The sequence below is a fragment of the Dipteris shenzhenensis genome, chromosome 15, assembly GCF_047967505.1.
Source record: "Dipteris shenzhenensis isolate YYH24624 ecotype China chromosome 15, Dip_SZ_1.0, whole genome shotgun sequence".
NCBI classification, from domain to species: domain Eukaryota; kingdom Viridiplantae; phylum Streptophyta; class Polypodiopsida; order Gleicheniales; family Dipteridaceae; genus Dipteris; species Dipteris shenzhenensis.
The window spans coordinates 36,119,941-36,141,504 of record NC_141610.1 but is presented as its reverse complement, the minus strand read 5'-3'; the positions used below and the strand labels follow the sequence as shown (position 1 = coordinate 36,141,504).

The following is a 21,564-nucleotide window of genomic DNA, read 5'->3' as shown; positions in this document are numbered from 1 at the left end:
TATGAGAGAGAAATGAATATATATATATATATATATATATATAGAGAGAGAGAGAGAGAGAGAGAGAGAGAGAGAGAGAGAGAGTCCTCATCACAATGATGTCCAAAAGAACACCATGATACAAAAGAAATTCTTAAAGCCTCCAAAGCCATATACAAAAAGATCCAATAGATCCACATAGAGCTCCCCTAGTGAATTGTGTTTATTGAGTATAGAGCAAAGACAACAAATTCAAAAAGATATAATAGATCTACATAGAGCTCCCCTAATAAATTGAATTGCATTTGTTGAGTAAATTGGGTTACATGAAACTTGAATTCTTACTTTACCAGCACTAGAGCGTTTTATAAAACTCTAAAATCCTACGAAGCCGTGTGGCACATTCTAAGCCATTAGATCAACTAGCCTATTATTAGCTACTTACAATATACTTAGCAGCTGGCCAAGCATTCTAGTTGTGTACTGACATTTTAAGATTGTACCTTGAGACCGAGCGGAGCGGGTCTCTAACCCGTGACCCGTCGCAAACGGATGTGACGCCAACATAGTCACATTCACTTTCCATATAAACCGAGAGGCAGCCATTGCCCCGTTTAAGAGTTAGCGAGCTGAACCGTTTGAGGAGATGGCGTCAAGCAGCAGTTCCGATGTTTCGCTCTCTGATGAGGAGCTTACTTTCGCAGTTAAATGGGTAGGCAAAGAGTACACAGTCCGTGTCTGCGCAGACGATACCGTGGGTGAGCTCAAGCGACGCATTTGTGAGGTCACCAACGTCCTCCCTAAGCGCCAAAAGCTCCTGAATGTTAAGATTGGGCCAAAGCCTGCCGAAGACTCCGTCCTCTTGTCCCAAGTCACTCTCAAACCGAATGCCAAAATCATGATGCTTGGGTAAGGGTCTTTTGCCTTTGATTATACGTTAGATGAATCGATCACGATTTTTTAAAATGCTCGCTATGAGTTTCCTTAGATTTGAAGTCAATGTAACTGCTGGTTTTCTGCCGTTACGCATTCGCTACCGATTAAAATTCCATGAAGCAGGGTGACGTACATTGCTTCACGTCAGTCTTTTAAAGCACACGAGTGCAGCATAAATTGCGTGTTGAGTTGTGACTCTTAGCCCAACGCTCTTCGGTGGACAACTTCCTAACTTAGCTGCACCAAAAGTAATATTATTGAATTTGGGTCATTATTAATTTTCATTGCTTTCAGTTTCATGCTCAAAACTTTTCTTATTGATTTTTTAAAGAGAAAGTGATATATTCCATTCAAAACGAATCATACAACAGGTGGGAGAGAAAGTACTCTATCCCTAGCCTCAACAATGTGGCAAAAAAGCCATGGTGGTGGTCTAAAATGCCACGACATCCCAAAAGGGGTCAAATGCAAAAATAATGAGCAGTCCCATGTTCTCATGAAGGATAAAAGTCTCCCACGGGCTGCCAAAGAGGTGCCTGTACAGTGCTCCCACTGACTCCTGAGAGTGAAGATAATCTCTGCTCAAATGGAAGCAAGAGCGTCAGCCTCCGTGCATAAATGGCCCCCAAGGACAAAAGAGCATCTCGAACACCATATCCGCCATAGGGTAATGCTAGAAATCACCTCCCAGGCTGACCCTGCAGGTGAAGTAGGCTTGGAATCCTGAGCTGGTACTGGTACCAAAAGTAAGTCGTGCGGCTCCATGATGCTAACATCTGTGGGACCCCGTCTCTGGCGACATTGTATGAAGAAACCGTGGTCTCCTGGCTCTGACTCATAGAGGGCAAAGGCTCCAGAGCCTCTCCCCCAAAGGGCAGTGCCCCACATGTCATCAGAAAGGACTCAGATGTAACATATGAGAACAACCTGAAGATACCTGTCCAAACCACTCTAGAGGTGGGGCAGCTCCATAAACAATGCTTGCTAGATTCCTCTGCAAGCTGACAACGCATACACAAGGAGGGTCTACCCATCTGCTGAAGCCAAGTACCCACAGGTATACCCCTATGAATAGTGAGCCAAAGAAAGTAGGAACTTTCCTGGCTCTACTGATGCCCCAAAAGTGAGTTCAGTAGCTTAGCAAGAGCTCTGCAGTAAGTCCCTGTGCGTGCCAATGCTGTGAGGTAGATGGTAGGTGATGAGAGTCCCTCTGCTGAAGCCTGTAACCTGCCCTCGTAGAGTACTGGAAAAAAGAAAGAGGACGAGCGCCTGCCACCGGAGCAGGCCACGCCCATTCACCTGGGTCCCAGTCGAGCTCCACAAGAGGTCGACCCTGAAAGATCCAAAGTCTCCATCTAGGATCCTCTGCAATGGTCAACCTGGACGGATCTGTGGCACATTCCTTACCCAGGCAACCAATGACCCTGACTCTCTGCCAAAGGAGCTCCTGTCGATCCAGGGGTTGAGTGGGATACAATCTGTGAGAGGAGTTCGTCTCAAAATAAGTAAACGGAGCCGGTCCTAAACAAACTCCAATGCATAGCCCAGCCTCACTAAAACAACTTGACCAAGTAAAGATGGGATGAACATAGGCTGGATCTGTAAGCATGTCCCTCCACCCCTGAGAAATAGCTCTCATGATCAGTAATCTAGTGGCAACAATCTGTCCAAGTGGCCCGTGTCTATCTCTGATCTCCTCCTCTGACATCTCCACACCTCCCCTAAACCAATCTCCAACTGTCACAACCCCCTGAGCATGCCATCTGGCCAAGGGAGTCCTAAGTTCTGTACTAGGGGAAGATCCCTAATACCGAACCAGGGGGTTATGATAAAGTGGCTGTCGGGCAATTTCCTCTCTGGAGGAGGGAACTGCTCTGATGAGGTGTTGACGAAAATGATCCCATATCTGAATAAGCCTTTTCACAAGTGGTGAGGAAGGCTGAGAATGCTGGTCCGTCAGGAAGATCCAACTGACTCTTCCTGCCCACTGGCCTGCTGCTCTGGGGGTGCACTGGTGAATCCCATGCAGTAGGATCTGCTTCCACGGCTGAACTCCTGGAGTCAAACCTCTAACAAGAAGTTTGACTAAAAGGGCTCTGCTCTGCATCTTAGGATCAAGAACTCCAAGTCCTCCCTGCGAGGCGGGTAAAGTGATAGTATCCCATGAAACCCTGGCCCTAGTGTCCTCAGAACCATCACCACCACTCCACAGGAAGTTTCGGACCAATCTCCTCACCTGACGGATCGAGTCAGCATGAAAGCACCAACATGACGCAACGTACCACATAGTCGCTAGTAGAACCTAGTTGAGTACCAGCGCTCTTCCGGCCAAAGAAAGTCTAGCCGTGCTCCAATAGGCTAGCTTTCTCCGGATGCTCTCAAGCACTGGGGCAAACTGTTGCGTCGGGGACACCTCAATGCCAACCTAAAAACCTAAATATCTCGTGGAGGTGCCTTTGGGAATCCATACAAAGCCTCTGTCTCCTCCCCAAGCCGGGGTATCCTGCTGAGCTCCTGTCCAGATGCCTTTTGATTTGTTCCAATTGACAAGTCCTCCTGAGGCGAGGCAGAACTTGTCAATTGAATCCGCAGCAGTAGCGAGACTATAAGCATCTCCTCTAACTGTCAGTGCCGTGTTGTCAGCAAACTCAGTGTCCAGAAGCTCCTGCTCCTGTCGGATAGGAAGATGGAGGCCCAAAGTGCCATAGCTGGTAGCCTGCATAAAGTATCCCATAGCCTCCGCTACGAAAAGAAAAAGGTAAGGTGCAAGCGGGCATCCCTGTCGTACCGATCTGGATGGCTGAAAAGCTGGTCCTCTGCCTCCACAGACCACCATCCTGCTAGAAGAGCGGGAGTAAAGTGAGGAGACCCAAGAAATCCATCTATCTCTGAAGCCTAGCCTCCTCATAGTGCCCTCCAAGAAACCCCAGTCCACCCTATCATAAGCCTTCTCAAAATCGAGGAGGAGAACTGCAATCTCTTGCTGACTCTCCTTCGCCCAGTGAGTGGCCTCCCAAAAAGTGAAGATGTTATCCAAGATACTCCGATCTTGGACAAATCCTGTCTGAGTAGCTCTGATGATATCTGGCAGTGTAGGCTTTAGGCGAAGAGCCAAGGTCTTCGCTAGGATCTTGTAGGCTGTCCCTAGAAGTGTAATGGGTCTCCAATTACGTAGGACTGTCTTGTCTCCCCCTTTCGGGATGAGACAAATCATACCTGTGCATAATGTCTCGCCCAAAGATCCTATATCAAGAGCCTCTGAAAAGGCAGAGAGTAGATGAGGCCCAATCGTATCCCAAAGAGCTCTAAAAAGAAGTGGCGACAAACCGTCCTCCCCAGGGTATCTTTCTCTGGGCAGCTCATGTAACGCATCCGTGATCTCTAGGAGTGATAGTGGGCTATCCAAAACATGACTCATCCTGTCTGAGACCATCAGGGGGACATGGCTCCAAATCTCCTCTCTGGCTCTGATCATCTCCTCGGTGACTGGATCAGCGGTGTAAAGAGTGGAATAGAAATCAGAACTGATCTCAACAAGACGGTGAGGGTCCGTCTGAAGAGACCTGGTCTCATCCACAAGTCTACAAAGACTGTCTGAAGAGTATCTCTGACCCACTGCCCTGAAGAACTCTCTAGAACATCTATCCCCTTTCTGAATCCAGAAAGTCTGCTGAGAGTAAAACCTGAACTGGGCCCTCCTGCCCTGAATCTCCTCTAGTCTCTCTTGAGCCTTCGAAAGCTGCCCTCTGATGAAAAGAGAATGAGGAAAACTCTGAATCAATCTCTGAAGTCTGGATACCTCCGCTCTTGCATTTTGATCTCTGATTCTGAGCTTTTCCTTCTCCTTTTTTGCCCTCAATTGGCAGGCCCTGCTGACTCTAGCCAAAGCCCCCTCTACCCACAACAACCAGCCCTGATCCAAAGGAGTGTCCACTGACAACCAAGTCTCTCTCAACCGTTCCATGAACTCTGTATCTAGAAAAACAAAGTCCGGAACTCTGACAGAGCCTGTGCTCTCCAATCGAGAGGTAGGAAGAATCTGTAATAGGACTGGAGCATGGTCAGATAAAACATAATCCGGGCGGATCCCAATCTGTCCTCCTCTGGCCTGACCCCAATGGCCAATATAAAACCTGTCAAGTTTGACCAAAGAAAGAGAGCCATGGAAAACCCCGGACCAAGAGAACTGAAGACTGTCTGCCAACTGACAAAAGTCATCCAATCGAGCAGCATCATGAAGTCCAGCATGCAAAACAAAACTATCCCATTCCACTCTCTCCCTATCGGAAAGGCCACCCTCTGTCTGACCCGACTAGTCTTCAGCGAATTCAACCATGTTGAAATCACCTCCAACAATCGAGGTGTCTGCCTGAGGAAGGGACTCTCTAAGCTGTCTCCAAAAAGCACGTCTATGAGCTGGATCCGTGGGAGCATACACATTGAGAACACCAACTGTTGTGTTCTCAATATGAAGAATAACATAGCATGCTCTGCTCTCCACTAGTGTACCCTCTTGGGTGATCTTTGAGGCCCACCTAGCTGAAACTGAAATGCAAACTCCTCCCCTCGTGCCATCCGCTGAGCTCCAAGAAGTCCGGCTCTGTCCTCTGAGTAAGGATCTGCATCTGTCAATCCTGTCCTGGGAGAGCTTATGCTCCTGGAAAAGCACGATGTCTGGAGGGGAACTTGAGGAAATAAACCGAAGGGAGTCCCTAAGCAACTGCAATCTAGGAACTCCCAATCTACGACCATCTGCATCTAAGGTAAATCTGCGGCCGTTCAGTCCTCTCACATTCCAAGAAATGATGGACAACCTAGACATCGGATGGAAGTGAGGGTGTGCCAGTGGCAACGGCACAAAACTCTCTCTCTGACGGTGCAATCCAAAGTCGGTCTCTGATCCAACTCCAAATCTGCCCCAACTCATGTAAAATAGCTCCATCCAAGGGAATAGTACTCTGGCGCGAATCAAGGAGCTAAAAGTCAAACCAACTAGAACTCCTGGGCAAATCAAAGTCTCCTTGAATCTCAAAGAATAGAAACAAAAAGGCCCTGCCACCGAAGCCAGGTCGAAGAGTCCTAGGACAAGAATGAATCTGCGAGCCGACAAAACGGTAAACCAATGAAAACTGAGTCATGCTCATAAGCTGTCTAACAATCTCACTGTCAAGTAACTCAGCTGACCAGCTTTCGCTCCCCCGAGGTCGAAAGCTACCTGCGGAGAAACGAAGAACATGCCCCTCTCTGGAGAGAGTAGCTGATCCCAAGTACTCCTCTACCTCCTCTGACTGTCGGCAAAACACTGGTAGAAGTTCCAATCGAGTGAGGGAGTCTGTGATAACCCCTCGAGCCAAAAAGGGCCAAAACTCAGCGGGCAGATCTCTGTCAACCATCCTGGGATCAGGTCTAGGAGTTAGAAGAGCTGAAAAGGGCTGAGCCGTCCTGACTCTACTCCTAGAATAGGTGAGAGGGAGAGGAAGAATCTGCGATGAGGAGCCTGTCCGCATGGGTGACTGAAACTCTCGCTCGATCTCATCTGCTAGGATCTCCCAATCCTCACGCCTGTCTGGGTTGCCTGTCTGGGTACTGAGCAAAATTTGTGACCGCACTCGCAAAAGATCTGGATAAACCAGGAGTGAAAAGCTGCGAGGACGAGGTTGTGCTGGGGGGGTGTCCAAAAGGACGCTCCGCATAGCAACAAAGGAAGGTACTGTGCGACGGGATTGTGAAAGGGGTCTCGAGGGAACCTCGTACAGGCGCATGAGATCCTGGGACGGGCTCTGACTCTGACCTGTGTCATAAAATACCACTCTCTCAACGGACTGCTGGGGAGAGGCATCCATCACCGTAACTGCAGCCTGAGCAGTCTCCTGCTGAAAAACTGTCTCCGTAACCAATATCTGAACCTTCGGGGTAGTGGTGTCTAAAGTCATCAAATCCTGAGCTACTGTCTCCTGCTCAGTGGGAAGACCTGCCTGTGGATGGTCCTCCGCGTCACCCCATTCCAGGGTCTCCTGCACATGCATCTCGACTCCTTGAACTACCGTCTCCTGCACAGTGTCAAGACCTGCTTGCGGATGGTCCTCTACAACTCTCCTTTCTGGGGTCTCCTGCACATGTGACTCGACTCCCTGAGTGACCGTCTCCTGCACCGTGTCAAGACCTGCCTGCGGATGATCCTCTGCATCTCCCCTTTCCAGGGTCTCCTGCACATAAGTCTCAACTCTGCGCCATCTGTGAGCTCATATCTGGGGCTGCTCGTACTGCTGGCTCTCCCTCTGTCTCCGTCTCCTCCGAGCTCTCCGTGAAAGCTGTTCCACTGGAGGCACCTCCGGGTCCTCTGATTCCACTAGAGGCTCCCCCAGAGGAGGCTCCTCTCGTTCTGTTGAATGAGTCGAAGCAGGCTCAGAGACCCCTGGAGGCTGAACTGAAGGCTCTGGGTCTCTCGTAGGATGAGAAGGATCCGGTCTCTCGTAGGATGAGAAGGATCCGGAGTCTCTGATCTTGGCCGACGACTGGGGCAATCCCTAATAAAGTGACCTCTCTTCCGACAGAAAAGACACTGATCAGGAAGCCCCTCGTACAAAACCCTCTACTGCATCTGGACCCCATCTCCCGTGGAGTACGAAATCAAAGTAGGCAAAGGTCGAGGAGGGGGGAACTCTGAAGTGAGTCTGATCCTCGTAACACCTGTACCAGTAAGTGAGTGAGCATAGGAAAGTCTAGCACCTGATGGGATGACTGTACCTGCCACGCTAGCCATATGCTCCACAGCTTTGCAACAAGAGCTGACCTCATCAGGAAGTCCAAGGAAAAGCATCCAAAAAGAGACCTGACGCGGTCCCGGGGACGTAGTACTGAAGTGCTTCCGCCAAGGCCACAAATGGATGACTCTGCTCTGAAACTGAATCGGAGAGCTCATAAGTACTCTTTGAGCTTGCTCTGTAGACTGAAGGCCAAAAGAAAAGTACCCTCCGCCAAGCAATCGAAAAACTGTAACTGAGACACCCAATGAGGCCATGCTGGTGTACACCCAGTCACGTAACTGTTGGCCTCTACCGGGGAGAAAGCCAATTATGTGCGTCAAACGAAAACCCTCCTCTGCTACCTCAATCATCTGCACAATGTTAGGAGGAAAGGAAACTGTGACTTCGATCTCCTCAGGTTCGGCGACGGGAGTGGCATTAGTGTCCTCCATTGTCTCAGCTTGCGTTGTCCTGAGGGGAGGAGCTGCCTCTGCTGAAAAAACCACCAAGAACTCGCAACCAACCACTAGAAACCCCAAAAAAACCCCTGGTTAGAGAATGCTCCCAACTTCAGCTTGCGTGGAATGACAGCAGACCGCTCAAAACAGAAGCAGAAAGCTCCGCAATTGCCTGGAAGTAGCCCAGGAACACAGCTCCCCGGAACACACGTAGAACAGTCCCGGAAGAGGGCCCTGAAGCCCAACCTGAAGCGCAAGGGAGGGTGACACGTCCCACCACTCCTGAAACCCCTGATTTGCAAAACAACCACACACAACATCAGATGTGAGCAGGCTGCTCACCACCCAACCGTGACATCTACGGGATGTGATCCCGAATCAGAAGATGTCCCCTTCGAGCCACGAGCTGAGCTACTGGCACAAACTCCCAATCAGATCCAAACCAGCCTGGTGTCCCATACCACCAGGTGGCGCTGTGAAGCCCTGGATCTGTCACTGGGCCTTGGGCTATGCTAAGATGCAGGCGCGCGTCCGCGACTCAATCCAGGATCAGACCTAGCACCTGGGAACGAGACTTGCTCCCAACTGCACACTGAGAACTGAACCCCCTGGGCCTCTTTTATAGACTCGGGCCCCGGCGCCAAAAATAGCGAAGACCTAAAAATAGTGCGTACCCTTGCCACTCAACCCGAGAATCAAGCCTACCTAGCTCTAAGCCTCCCAGGCTAACCTGAGCTAGTTCTGTGTACCTAGTACACGTCGGATACCAATCCGTGCACATGACATACTCCCCCTCCTCTAAGAACTCACTCCTGAGTTCGCTAAGAAATCTGGAAATGTTCTTTGGAGGTTTTGTAATGTCTCCCATGTTGCATCCTCCTCAACACGATCCTTCCACTTGATCTTGTATTCCTTGATAGTACGATTACGAATCTGTCTTTCACGAAATTCAAGAATACATTCAGGTTCGTGAGGAATAAAAGTTAAATCTGTAACTTCTATAATCTCATGAGGAGAAATAAGTTGATCATCTGCACCCAAGACTTCTTTCAGTCGACTGACATGAAAGACTGGATGTATTTTAACATCAGGAGGCAATTCTAGTCGATATGCAACTGGTCCAATTCTTTTAATGACCATGAATGGGCCACAGTATCTGGGGGATAATTTCGGAACCAAACCAGTACTTAGGCTCTTGGATTCCTTAGGAATTCTCAAATATACCATCGTTCCTTCAGAGAACTCTCTGGGTGAGCGATGTCTATTAGCATAAAATCTGTCCCGATCTTGGGCACTTCTAATAGACTCCTTGGCAAACTGCAACATTTCCTGCATATCTAACAAGAAGTTCTTAGCAGCATCATTTTGAATCCCTTTTAATCCAACCATAACTGGTGACTTAGGTTGAAACCCGTACATAAGCATAAAAGGACTGTAACCAGTACTAGAATTCTTTGCACTGTTGTAAGCAAATTCGATCATGGGTAGATAATCTTCCCATGAAGACTGTCTCTTAGATACATATGCCCGAAGCATGTCTTCAACCAACTGGTTGACCTTTTCTGTACTGCCATCGGATTGTGCATGATCCGAGGAACTCATACTTAGAGTAGTTTCCAACTTCTCAAATACAAGTGTCCAGAAGTTACTTGTAAACTTTGAGTCCCTGTCACTGACTATGTCAGATGGCAAACCATACAACTTGAACAAGTGGTCCACAAACTCGTGAGCCAACTGAACAGCTGAAATAGTTGTTCTAGTAGGTAAGAACCTAGCCATTTTTGTCAAACGGTCGACTATGACCCAAATAGAGTCATGACCCTTGCGCGTTCGAGGCAAACCAGTAATAAAATCCATGGAAATACTTTCCCATTTATTACCTGGAATTTATTACCTGGAATCTGTAAAGGCTGTAATAAGCCCGCGCTTCTAAGGCAATCAGCCTTAGTAACCTGACAAACCCGGCAACCTACTACATAGTTCTCTATAAATGCACGCATCTTAGGCCAATAAAAGGTATGCTTCACAAGAGACAGAGTCCTATGTATACCTGGATGTCCCGCACTAGGAGCATCATGACACTCCCAGAGAATCTTGGATTTAAGGTCCAGAACATCAGGCACACAAATCTTTTCATTCTGGAACAGCAAGCCGTTCCTAATCATCCACTGACCTCCTGCCGCCTGTATCCTAGGTGGCACAATCCCTGAGTCCTGGTCAACCATGGAGCTCCCATCCTGGACTCTCTGCCAATAAGAACTGAAATGACTATCAGTTGCGTATAGCCCTCTCAAGGATTGAAATAGGTCTGAGGATATTTCTGTAAATGACAAGGCATTTACAAACTTAACTCGACTTAAGGCATCCGCCACACTATTCAACGAACCCTTACGATAACGTATTTCGAAATCAAAATCCTGCATTAGTTCTGCCTATCTAGCTTTCCTTCCCCTCAATTCTGATCCATCACACACATACTTAATTGACTGGTGATCAGTCAATACAAGGAACTTTGAACCATACAAGTAGTGTCTCCAAACCTTAAGAGCATACACTACAGCATAAAGTTCCTTCTCGAGTGTGGGCCAACGATATTGAGTGTCGTCTAGCTTCTTACTCTCGAAAGCTACAGGTCTGCCCTCTTGGAATAGAGCTGCCCCAATCGCATAATCACTCGCATCGGCCTCTAAAACATAAGGCCGGGTAGGATCGGGTAATGCAAGAACGGGTGCTTCCTTGATAGAAAACTTCAAGGTTTCAAAAGCCTTGTTCATTGCATCATTCCAAGAGATCGGCTGGGTAGACCTGCGTTCGCGACCTTTCAATATGTTGGTCAAGGGTGCCGTGATATGTGAATAATCACGCACTGACTTCCGAAGAAATACCGTAAATCCTAGGAAAGAACGAAGTTGTTTCACAGTCTGAGGGATAGGCCATTCTAAAACCTTTTGGATACGATCCAGATCAATGCTAATACCTTCAGAAGAAATCTTGTGTCCTAAGTAAATGATCTCCTTCATAAAGAAGTCACATTTACTCATCTTGGCATAAAGCTTATGCTGTCTTAGAACAACTAAGACAACCCGGAGGTGTCCTATGTGATCCTCAAGCGTTTTACTATATATCAAGATATCATCTAAGAACACTACAATAAATTTGCCCAGAAAATCCCTGAACAAATCGTTCATCATCTGCTAAAAAGTAGCAGGAGCATTGGTCAAATCAAAAGGTAATACGAGGAACTCGTAATGACCATACCTAGTCCGGAATGCGGTCCTATCTATGTGTTTAGCATAGATACGGATTTGATGATAACCCGTACGCAAATCAATCTTAGTGAAATACTTCGCTCCTGCCAGACGGTCTATCAAATCATCGGAACGAGGTAAAGGATAGCGGTTCTTAATTGTGACTTTATTTAATCGTTTATAATCTATACACATTCTCCAGGAAGAATCTTTCTTCTTTCTTAGGAGGACAGGTGCACCCCAAGGTGATTTACTTGGGCGGATATAGCCCATATTCAGGTAATCCTAAAGCTGGATAGCTAACTCATTCTCCTCTACCTGGCTCATCCTATAAGGTGGTACACTGATAGGTTGAGCCCCTGGGACTAAGTCTATGCGATGATCTACTGCCCGTTCTGGAGGTAAACCTTCCGGCAGTTGAGCTGGGAATACGTCCTTAAAATTATCTAACAACATTCTCAATTCACGGTGTTCAAACACACTTAATTCATTCTTGTTAATTACCGAAACAACAAATGAAGAAAGTGGAATCAAAACACACTGATAGACATCATAATGAGAATTGTTTAATATATTCCGAAGCTGCATCGCAGATACAATAGGCCCCTGAGAAGGGGGGATTTTATCACATTGAATACAAAATTGGGTGTCCTTATCTACAAAAGAAAGCGTATGCTCCGTCCATCCGATCTGAATATTGTGGGTTTTAAACCACTCTATCCCGATCAATAAGTCTACATGCTCCAGATGCATAACATAACATGTGAGAGCTCCCGTGTAGGCCTGAATCCGGATAGGAAGCGCTTCAACCTTGCGATCCCAAAACTGCTTCCCAGTTGGAAGCTGCACCTCATAGGTGTGGTCGCTAGGTACTGTGGACAGCCCCATCTTCTGCACAAATTTGTAATTAACAAAATTGTGAGAGCTGCCCGGATCAAAGAGAATGTGAACTTGTTGGTCCCTAACTTCTCCATAAACTCGGAAAAGATCATGGGAACCAAACAACGAAGTATTGAAAGTACAATTACAAGAGAGTGGGCAGGTAATGACATTGACTGAAATACCTGTCATCGCGACTTGGTTTGCTCCCTTGGCTGCGGTACGTGGACCTGCCTGGAGCTTCGGTCCTAGCACTTACTTTTGGTTCTTCCGCTTAGGACACTCATTCTTTGTGTAGCCCCGCTCCTCGCAATAGAAGCATCGCCCTTCTTTCTTGAGCCTCAGAGTGCGAAGGAAACGGGCTTTACCATTCTTTGCTGGAGTTAAGCTTTTCCTGGAGGCGTTGTCCGTAGACTTCGTCTCCGCAATACCAGTCGTATGCTGAAAGAACTTGCGTTTGTTCTTTCCACTCGTATCGGTAACTGTGGTTGCCTTGGTACCGGCCATGGTATCATCATATATGCGTGCATATGTCATGGCCTCCTGCAACGTTGTGCACTTGTTGTTCTTTATCCGCAACTTGTAGGAGTCTGGCAAACCATCCATGAAGAAACCTAACAAGGTCACTGGATCCATTTTAGTGGCCCTGGTTTGCAGATCCCTAAATCTTTGAAGATAAACTTCAAAGGTCAAGTTTAATTTTGACATATCGAGGGCCTTGAGCTTGCCAACGATATCGTAGTCATCCTCCTTCTTCAGGAACTCCTTCCTGAAGATGCCCTCAAAATCTGTCCAAGTATCAGGCTTAGGCTGGAGTTCTTTCCACCATAGCAAGGCTTTACTTGACATAAACCCTGCTGCAAGCTGGATCTTTTTCTCATCATGATAGGGGTGGAATTGGAAGTGTACCTGCCACTTGTGCAACCAAGTGTCAACTACCTCCTTTATTCTTGACTTTTGGTCACCCGGAAAAGGATCTGGAGTTATATTCGGGCCTAGCACTGAAGCCATGGCATCCACATGCGTGAGTGCCTGTACAGTGCTAGCCAGAAGAGTGAGAGTTGCTTGTATCCCCTGGAGTTGCTGTGTCAACCCCGATTGATTAGCATTGACCTGCTCGAATTTGCCATCAAGAGCAGTCGTAAATTCACTGAAGGCCTTTTTTGTTGTCAGGTCGTCATAGAGACCCCGATCCTCCTCTCCCACAGGAGTGTAATCCAAGTCCTGCTCTCCCATGGTGAACTCGGGATTTGGAGCATCAGACATGGCTGAAATCTGATTGAAAACGAACTGAGAGAAATAACTGACTGAAACGAAGCACAGAGTAGAATGGAGCAGAAGAAAACCGTCCTGAAAGATGCCGACGGAAGGAGATGCTGGAACCTGGCGAATCAGAAGCCCACGAATCCCGAGGCCTCTCTGAACCCGCAACCGGATGCACGTGCTGCTGGAGTAGCTGTATGGTCTGCTGACGCAGGCCGTATGGTCTGCTGACGTGGCTGTACGGCTGCTGATGCAGAGCCTTCGATGGCTGTCGCAGGCTGACGCTGGCAGGGTACGGATGCTGCAGACTGCTCGATGCAGGGCAGCGCTGGTGCAGGCAGGGTCGGATGAGGCAGGCTGGCGCTGAAATCGAGGTGCTGCCTCGAAGCTGTAGGCTGGCTTGTGGGTAGGCTGGTACCCTGCCCCCACCTATATAGGGTGCAGGGCAGCCTTATTTGGAAGCTGTGCTTCCAAAAAAGGCCAAGCCCCCCTAGCTTTGGAGGGGTGCTTTTTCGAAAAAAACACCCCTTGTGCAGGCTGCACGCAGCCCTATGCGCAGGCTGCACGCAGCCTTCTGCGCAGGCTGTACACAGCCTGTTGCGCAGGCTCACAAGCCTCTCTTTGCCCCCAGCCTATTCCGTACCAACCCAGGCGCCTCTTCCACGCCTCCCTTGCTGCTCTTTTCTGCCCCTCTCTCCTGCTTTTCTGCTCTCTCTCCCCTTCCTCTAGCCTTCTCTCACAGGCCTTCAGGGATCTCGATTTTTTCTCTCTCCTATTCTTCTTCCTTTTCCCAGATATCTCTCCACCCCTTCTATCCCAGGTAGCCAGCAAAAACGCAGCAACAGATTTCGAAATTTAGGGCATCCCTGGAAGGAAAACTCGTCAAAAGTTCTCGCATCAGAAGTTCCTACCTCAGGAGCTGGCTCTGATACCAACTGACACGTCCCAACACTCCTGAAACCCCTAATCTGCAAAACAACCACACACAACATCAGATCTGAGCAGGCTGCTCACCACCCAACCGTGACATCTACGGGATGTGATCCCGAATCAGAAGATGTCCCCTCCGAGCCACGAGCTGAGCTACTGGCACGAACTCCCAATCAGATCCAAACCAGCCTGGTGTCCCATACCACCAGGTGGCGCTGTGAAGCCTTGGATCTGTCACTGGGCCTTGGGCTATGCTAAGATGCAGGCGCGCGTCCGCGACTCAATCCAGGATCAGACCTAGCACCTGGGAACGAGACTTGCTCCCAACTGCACACTGAGAACTGAACCCCCTGGGCCTCTTTTATAGACTCGGGCCCCGGCGCCAAAAATAGCGAAGACCCAAAAATAGTTCGTACCCTTGCCACTCAACCCGAGAATCAAGCCTGCCTAGATCTAAGCCTCCCCAGGCTAACCTGAGCTAGTTCTGTGTACCTAGTACACGTCAGATACCAATCCGTGCACATGACAGAGGGGGCAGACGGCAGCTACTGGCGGCCTAGAAGGCAGCCTGAAGGGGCGACCTGCAGGGGCAAGGGGAGCTCGACCAGCAGGTCGTGACCTGCAATAGCCAGTCGGGCTGAAGGGGGGGCGCAACGCGAAAAGGCTAAAGGGGGGGGCTCGACCACCAGGCGCACCTGCAGCAGCCAAACGGGCTGAAGGGAGGCGCGACGCGAGCAGGCAAGGGAGGCGACCTGAGCATGGAGCTCTGCCAAGGGAAACCTGCGCGGCCTAGGCAGCAGGGTGCTGCCAAGGAAACAAGTCGCGGCCAAGGGACAGGGCACTGCCAGGGGTGGCTGATGGCGACGGACGAGGCGGGGGGCAGCAGTAGGCGGAGCTCCTCCAAGATCGTCTTTTTCACTTGCTCGTTTGGAGCTCCTTGCACATCCGTTTTCGCATTTTTCTTATTGATTTGGAAACGAGGAGATAAGCAGAGAGACTTATCATGAAAAGAATCACTCGACACACACCAACCTATAACGTATATTTAACACAATTTAAGTGACTTGAGTCCAAGAGACTTATTTAAGTGGGGATGTCATAGTAGCTAGTCCCTGCTATGCGTGATGGAGTTTATGGTTTTCAATCTTATGAGTGACTATCGTGAGATTGAAATTGCACTATGTTGTGTTCTTAGACGATGAGTTTGGGAATGTTCTTGGATTCATCTAGGTATATGCTTCTGCCATATTAGTGGACATGCAAATTTCACCTTGTGAAGTTTTCGGCTAAGTTGCGGCCTGCTGGTATTGCGATAATTCTTTCTATCTTAAATGGTGCGTTGCCCTATCAACTAGATTTAGATTTAGATGCTCGTTTGGGAGAGACTAAAATGAAATCGTTTAGACTTCACAAGTAGTTGTAGCTTGAATGAAGAGATTTTGACTACTTTTTGATTAGCCTTCTCCTTTAGTGCTAGCCTTCGTCATGGCTGAGTTTGCCCTTCACCTCTGGAGTGCCGACAGAAACTCAGTACGAAGACTTTGTATAAATGGATGCTCAAGTATGTGTGGGTGTGTGGATTTGTATGTGTGAGAGCATGCTTTTATACTATGGTCTACACCCACTGTTGGGCTCTGATGACGGCAGTGGGGATGTCATAGTAGCTAGTCCCTGCTATGCGTGATGGAGTTTATGGTTTTCAATCTTATGAGTGACTATCGTGAGATTGAAACTGCACTATGTTGTGTTTTTAGAGAATGAGTATGGGAATGTTCCTGGATTCATCTAGGTATATGCTTCTGCCGTATTAGCGGACATGCAAATTTCACCTTGTGAAGTTTTTGTCCAAGTTGCGGCCTGCTGGTATTGCGATAATTCTTTATATCTTAAATGGTGCGTTGCCCTATCAGCTAGATTTAGATTTAGATGCTCGTTTGGGAGAGACTAAAATGAAATCGTTTAGACTTCACAAACAATTGTAGCTTGAATGAAGAGATTTGGACTACTTTTTGATTAGCCTTCTCCTTTAGTGCTAGCCTTCGTCATGGCTGAGTTTGCCCTTCACCTCTGGAGTGCCGACAGAAACTCAGTACGAAGACTTTGTATAAATGGATGCTCAAGTATGTGTGGGTGTGTGGATTTGTATGTGTGAGAGCATGCTTTTTTACTATGGTCTACACCCACTGTTGGGCTCTGATGACGGCAGTGGGGATGTCATAGTAGCTAGTCTTTGCTATGTGTGATGGAGTTTATGGTTTTCAATCTTATGAGTGACTATCGTGAGGTTGAAACTGCACTATGTTGTGTTTTTAGAGAATGAGTTTGGGAATGTTCCTGGATTCATCTAGGTATATGCTTCTGCCGTATTAGCGGACATGCAAATTTCACCTTGTGAAGTTTTTGTCCAAGTTGCGGCCTGCTGGTATTGCGATAATTCTTTATATCTTAAATGGTGCGTTGCCCTATCAGCTAGATTTAGATTTAGATGCTCGTTTGGGAGAGACTAAAATGAAATCGTTTAGACTTCACAAGCAGTTGTAGCTTGAATGAAGAGATTTGGACTACTTTTTGATTAGCCTTCTCCTTTAGTGCTAGCCTTCGTCATGGCTGAGTTTGCTCTCACCTCCGGAGTGCCGACAGAAACTCAATACGAAGACTTTGTATAAATGGATGCTCAAGTATGTGTGGGTGTGTGGATTTGTATGTGTGAGAGCATACTTTTATACTATGGTCTACACCCATTGTTGGGCGTTGATGATGTCAGTGGGGATGTCATAGTAGCTAGTCCCTGCTATGCATGATGGAGTTTATGGTTTTCAATCTTATGAGTGACTATTGTGAGATTGAAACTGCACTATGTTGTGGTTTTAAAGGATGAGTTTGGGAATGTTCCTGGATTCATCTAGGTATATATTATCTTGAAAAGAGTCACTTGAAGTTGTCGGATTCATCCCCTCATAGGAGGACATGTATGAAGACATTCATCACTCGAAGTCGTCTGATTCATTCCCTCATAGGAGGACAAGTATGAAGAGATTCCACTCAACTATCTAGAGTCCAAGAGACTAATCATGAAAAGAGTCACTCAAAGTCTTCTGATTCATTTCCTCATAGGAGGACTTGTATGAAGAGATTCCACTCATCATCATAGTTGGACTCCATGGATCTCTCTGTCTACATCCTTGTCGTCTGAGAATATGTGCATGTCTGTAGATATCTCCACATCCTCTTCTTGCTTAGGTGTGGCGACTCTTGAGGAGCTACCTAGACAAGTGTTGCTTTTCAAATATATCCCATGCCTCGAGCCCTAGCTCTACCTTGTTTAACTGAAATCCATGATGTCACATGAGCTTGGATCCTCATCAGCCGTCTGTCCACTCTAAGCAGCTCCGGGTACAATTGAGCATACAGCTGCTCCTCAGCATTAATAGGAACATCGTGAGCAGGTGCTATATTCAGATCGCTATTTATTATGTCTACCGAGCTAGGTGTTTGTTGGATGTATAGTCCTCCTCCCTGGTTATAAGCCCCTATTCCAGAGATTCTCTAGGAAGTGAGCTGGGTTGTCTAAAAATCGACTGGTTTTTCTAATAGCCAATTGTTTCTCTTTTTCCCCATGATCAGCACCTTTTGGATTGTTGATTGGAATGGTTGTTGTTTCAAGCATTAATAAAAGTTATTTTCTCTACAAAAAGAGGGAATGGAGGTGGTATCTCTGATCATTACCATGATGTCAGATGCAGTGATTCGGCACATTCCTTGTGGATACTTGAGTGGAGGCCATACTAAAACTTAAAAAACACTTGCTGGATAAAAATACGTTATTTACAAACAATGAAGATGGAGGAAGGAAATCTGGTAAGTGAGCAATTAATTAAAGTCAAGGTTGTCAGAGATCAGCTAGTAGCTACAGGTCAGAAAGTAAACACAAATCGTTAGTGCTGGATCTACTTCCCAAGAGCTTCAGGGGTTTGGTCATGACACTAACCATTGCAGAGTTATCTAAGCCACTCAATTTTGAGAAGCTTATGCAAGAGCAAGACAAGAAGAAGTACCGTGATAATAGCGCGCATGACCTGGCCTTTCTTATGTCAAGCAAAGGAAAGATGAGCAAGGGTAAACCTGGACAAGGTTAGCCCAAGGCTGATGGCGACTCTTTAAAAGAGGCAGGGGACGCTTTAGATAGTGGGAGCAAGAAGAAATGCTTCTACTGTGACAAGCTTGGACACATAGCAGAAGATTACAGATTGAAGAAGGCTGATAACAGAAGAAGAAGGAGGACCAAATTCAAGGGGAAGAACCAACAGCCAATGTGATGAAAGAGGAGTTGTTTTCGGTGATTGCTCCAAGGACCCCAGAGAGACAGTATATGCAAACAGTAGGATGACAATAGCTTTAATCTCTCACTTTTTTTAACTCTTCTATTTCAGCCCTATTCATTCTATAAGACGCTCTACATGGAGGAGAAAATTCTTTATTCTCTGTCCATACTTTACAATGAATATGCTTATTCTCTATTCAGTTCATAGATCCATACACCAGTATTGGCTGAATGGATAGCAGTTACTCTTGGTTTTATGTTCACCGTAGAGTCTTGGGATGAGGAGGTAGAAACCTCACCCTCTTGCTTGGATGCTTTGCCTTTCCCTTTTATAGAATTGGTCTGTTGCATTTTGGCTAATAGAGTAGGACATTTATGCCATGGATGCCGTGGCTTATGTTTCTTACATCTGAAACATTTACCCTCCTTAATTAGCTTTTCTTCTCATCGTCAGTAATGGAAGGAAATGATATCCATCCAGGACGTGATTGGATGTTAAGATTTTGTACAATAGCTTTCTCCTTTCCTTTGTTGAATGGTTTACGAGGATTCAATTTCCTCTCAGCAATCTCAGCCAATTTAGTGAGGTCTTTCAGGGTGGTTGGGTTGAACATTTCAACCTCATACCTCACTTCCGGGCTTAGGGCTGCTAAATACTTCTTCCTTCTATCATCCTCACTCTTGTTTAGTAACTCTAAAGAGACTTTCCAGAACCTAGCTGTAAATTCAGCGTTACTCTTGTTATTCAATTGCCTGAACCTTTCTCAGCGGAAGGTCAGTTCTTCTTCATGCCTAGGAGAAATGAAAGTGGCCTTAAGCTGCTCTACAAACTTGGACCATTGAAGAATAGGCTCTTTTCCCGTTTGTAATAAGAACCACCACACCAAAGCATCTTTCTGTAGATGCAATGTGTCGAGCAAGCTTCTCATGATTGGTCTTATTTGGATGGGCAAAATATAGCTCAAAATGGCGTATCCAATTAAGGATTTTATCCGCCTCTCTTGCTCCATCATATTTTGGGAATTCTATTCTCTCTCGGGGTTTTAATTTAGCTATCTTCGAGAGGGTACTTAAATCTTCATTCCCAAAATTCAGCACTCTCTTAGTCCCAAATTTTGTCATAATGGACTGCTCAATCATATGGCTAAGCTGAGAAACCAGCTTATCAACGGGAGACTCCTCTCTCACTTTTGCACTTTATAATCCATGTGTATGGGAAGGTGTAAACTCAGCGCCTTGTTTCTCCCTTCATTTCTAAAGGAAAACTCCCTATCAAGAGGTTCTTGAAGGAGAGATGAAGGTAATTCTATACGTGGGTTATCATACTCAATATATGTGTAACTCTCATCTAAATTATCCTCTTGAGGAGGAGGTGATGTATCTCCTTCTGGTAGTGGAGGAAAAAGGACAAGTTCATTATTAAATCCCCCTTCCCCTTCCATTCTTACCTTTTAGTAATACAAGAGAGAAAATGACTTGCTGTAATTTCAGAAAAGGGGTTTATTTTACAGCAAAAGTCAAGTCTTATACTTATCCAACTCCCGCTTGGCTTGTGTCAAAAAACCACTTAAAATGACCTCTTCTTTCTTCTCTTTTGGGCTCTTCTTCTTGTATTTCTGCTGTAAACTGTTGCACTCCGTTTGGGCTACTTATTTTGAGTGGATTGGAGCTCTAGATACCGTTATATGGCCTACTTGGTGGGTGGATCACCCCCTTAAAATCTTGTTGTGTCACATGTCTAAATTTGATGCCGTTTGAAGCAGTGGCTCCAGCTCGACTAGTTCTATCTATACTGAGATGATCGACCGCCATAACAAATCGGTCGGTGTCCACCATAAATACAAATACATGTTACACCATTGGCGTATAATATATAATAATGTTTTAATGTCTACTAATCACAGATTAGTGATTTCTCTTTTCATGACAGCAACTCATAGAGTACAAAGGAGTAGCAGGAAGGCTTCCCTTGGGCTACATTCATGAGGTGAAGGAGGCATATAGAAGGCTGCAGACTTAGCTCAAGTGAAGCTTCCACCTAGACTGACTACCCAGGGAGTAAGGTGGAAGGATCATTGGATAGAGAGTCTACATAAGATCAGAGGAGCACGCAAGCTCAGAGATCTAAAGGTGCCAGGTAGATAGTGGGAGAAATTTGGTAAGAAAGAAAGAAAGTCTATTAACCTCCACTGGAGACCAAAAGGTCTATGGGACAGCAAGAAACCCTCTAGGACATGTGTTTTAGGGAGGGCACATGGCAGCTCCCAAGGAGTGCAAAAACAACCCACATTGTATAGAGTCTACATAAGATCAGAGGACCACGGTTTGGTGGGACTCTGCATCTGTTTTGCATTGTGTCCGGTTTGGACGGAAATATATAATTGTGGATTCTATATTTGTCTTGGATGCATTGTCTATTTATTGGCTTGCACACACATATATGGTTGTGAAGTACACACAAGTAAAGAAGTTTGATTCCATAGTGAAACACTTCCGCGTGTAATTCCTGGGAATGCCCTATTAGTCTTCTGCAGTGGGATACCATCTATAGGGATATTATTTCTAACAGATTCTATGCTTGTGCACATTCAATTAGTGATGACCGCATCTGTGCCTAAGATGATTTGTAAGCCAAAGAAAAAGGATTCTTTGAAGGATAGAAAATTTTCTAATAGTGAGGAAGAAAGAGAAGAAGAAATGCAATTATTGTGATCAGGTTGGACATATGGTATTTAACTGTGAGAAGAGGAAGACGGATCAAAAAATGAAAGAGGGTGAGTGCAAGAAGAAAGATGTAGAAACAG

The 21,564-nt window shown here is 46.5% G+C and overlaps 1 protein-coding gene across 2 annotated transcripts in view; it reads left to right on the top strand.

The window, feature by feature from the left end:
• Positions 1–526: 526 nt before the first annotated feature.
• The window catches only part of LOC147893743 (ubiquitin family protein), a 47,672-nt gene continuing 26,634 nt past the window's right edge, over positions 527–21,564 (top strand). Inside the window, exon 1 of one of the 2 annotated variants that reach the window (XM_087385906.1) lies at positions 527–888. In XM_087385906.1, coding sequence (XP_087242032.1) covers positions 626–888 — 263 coding nt within the window. In that variant the 5' untranslated portion in view covers positions 527–625. The remainder of the gene's footprint in view (positions 889–21,564) is intronic. The other variant, XM_087385905.1, reaches the window with a different exon arrangement.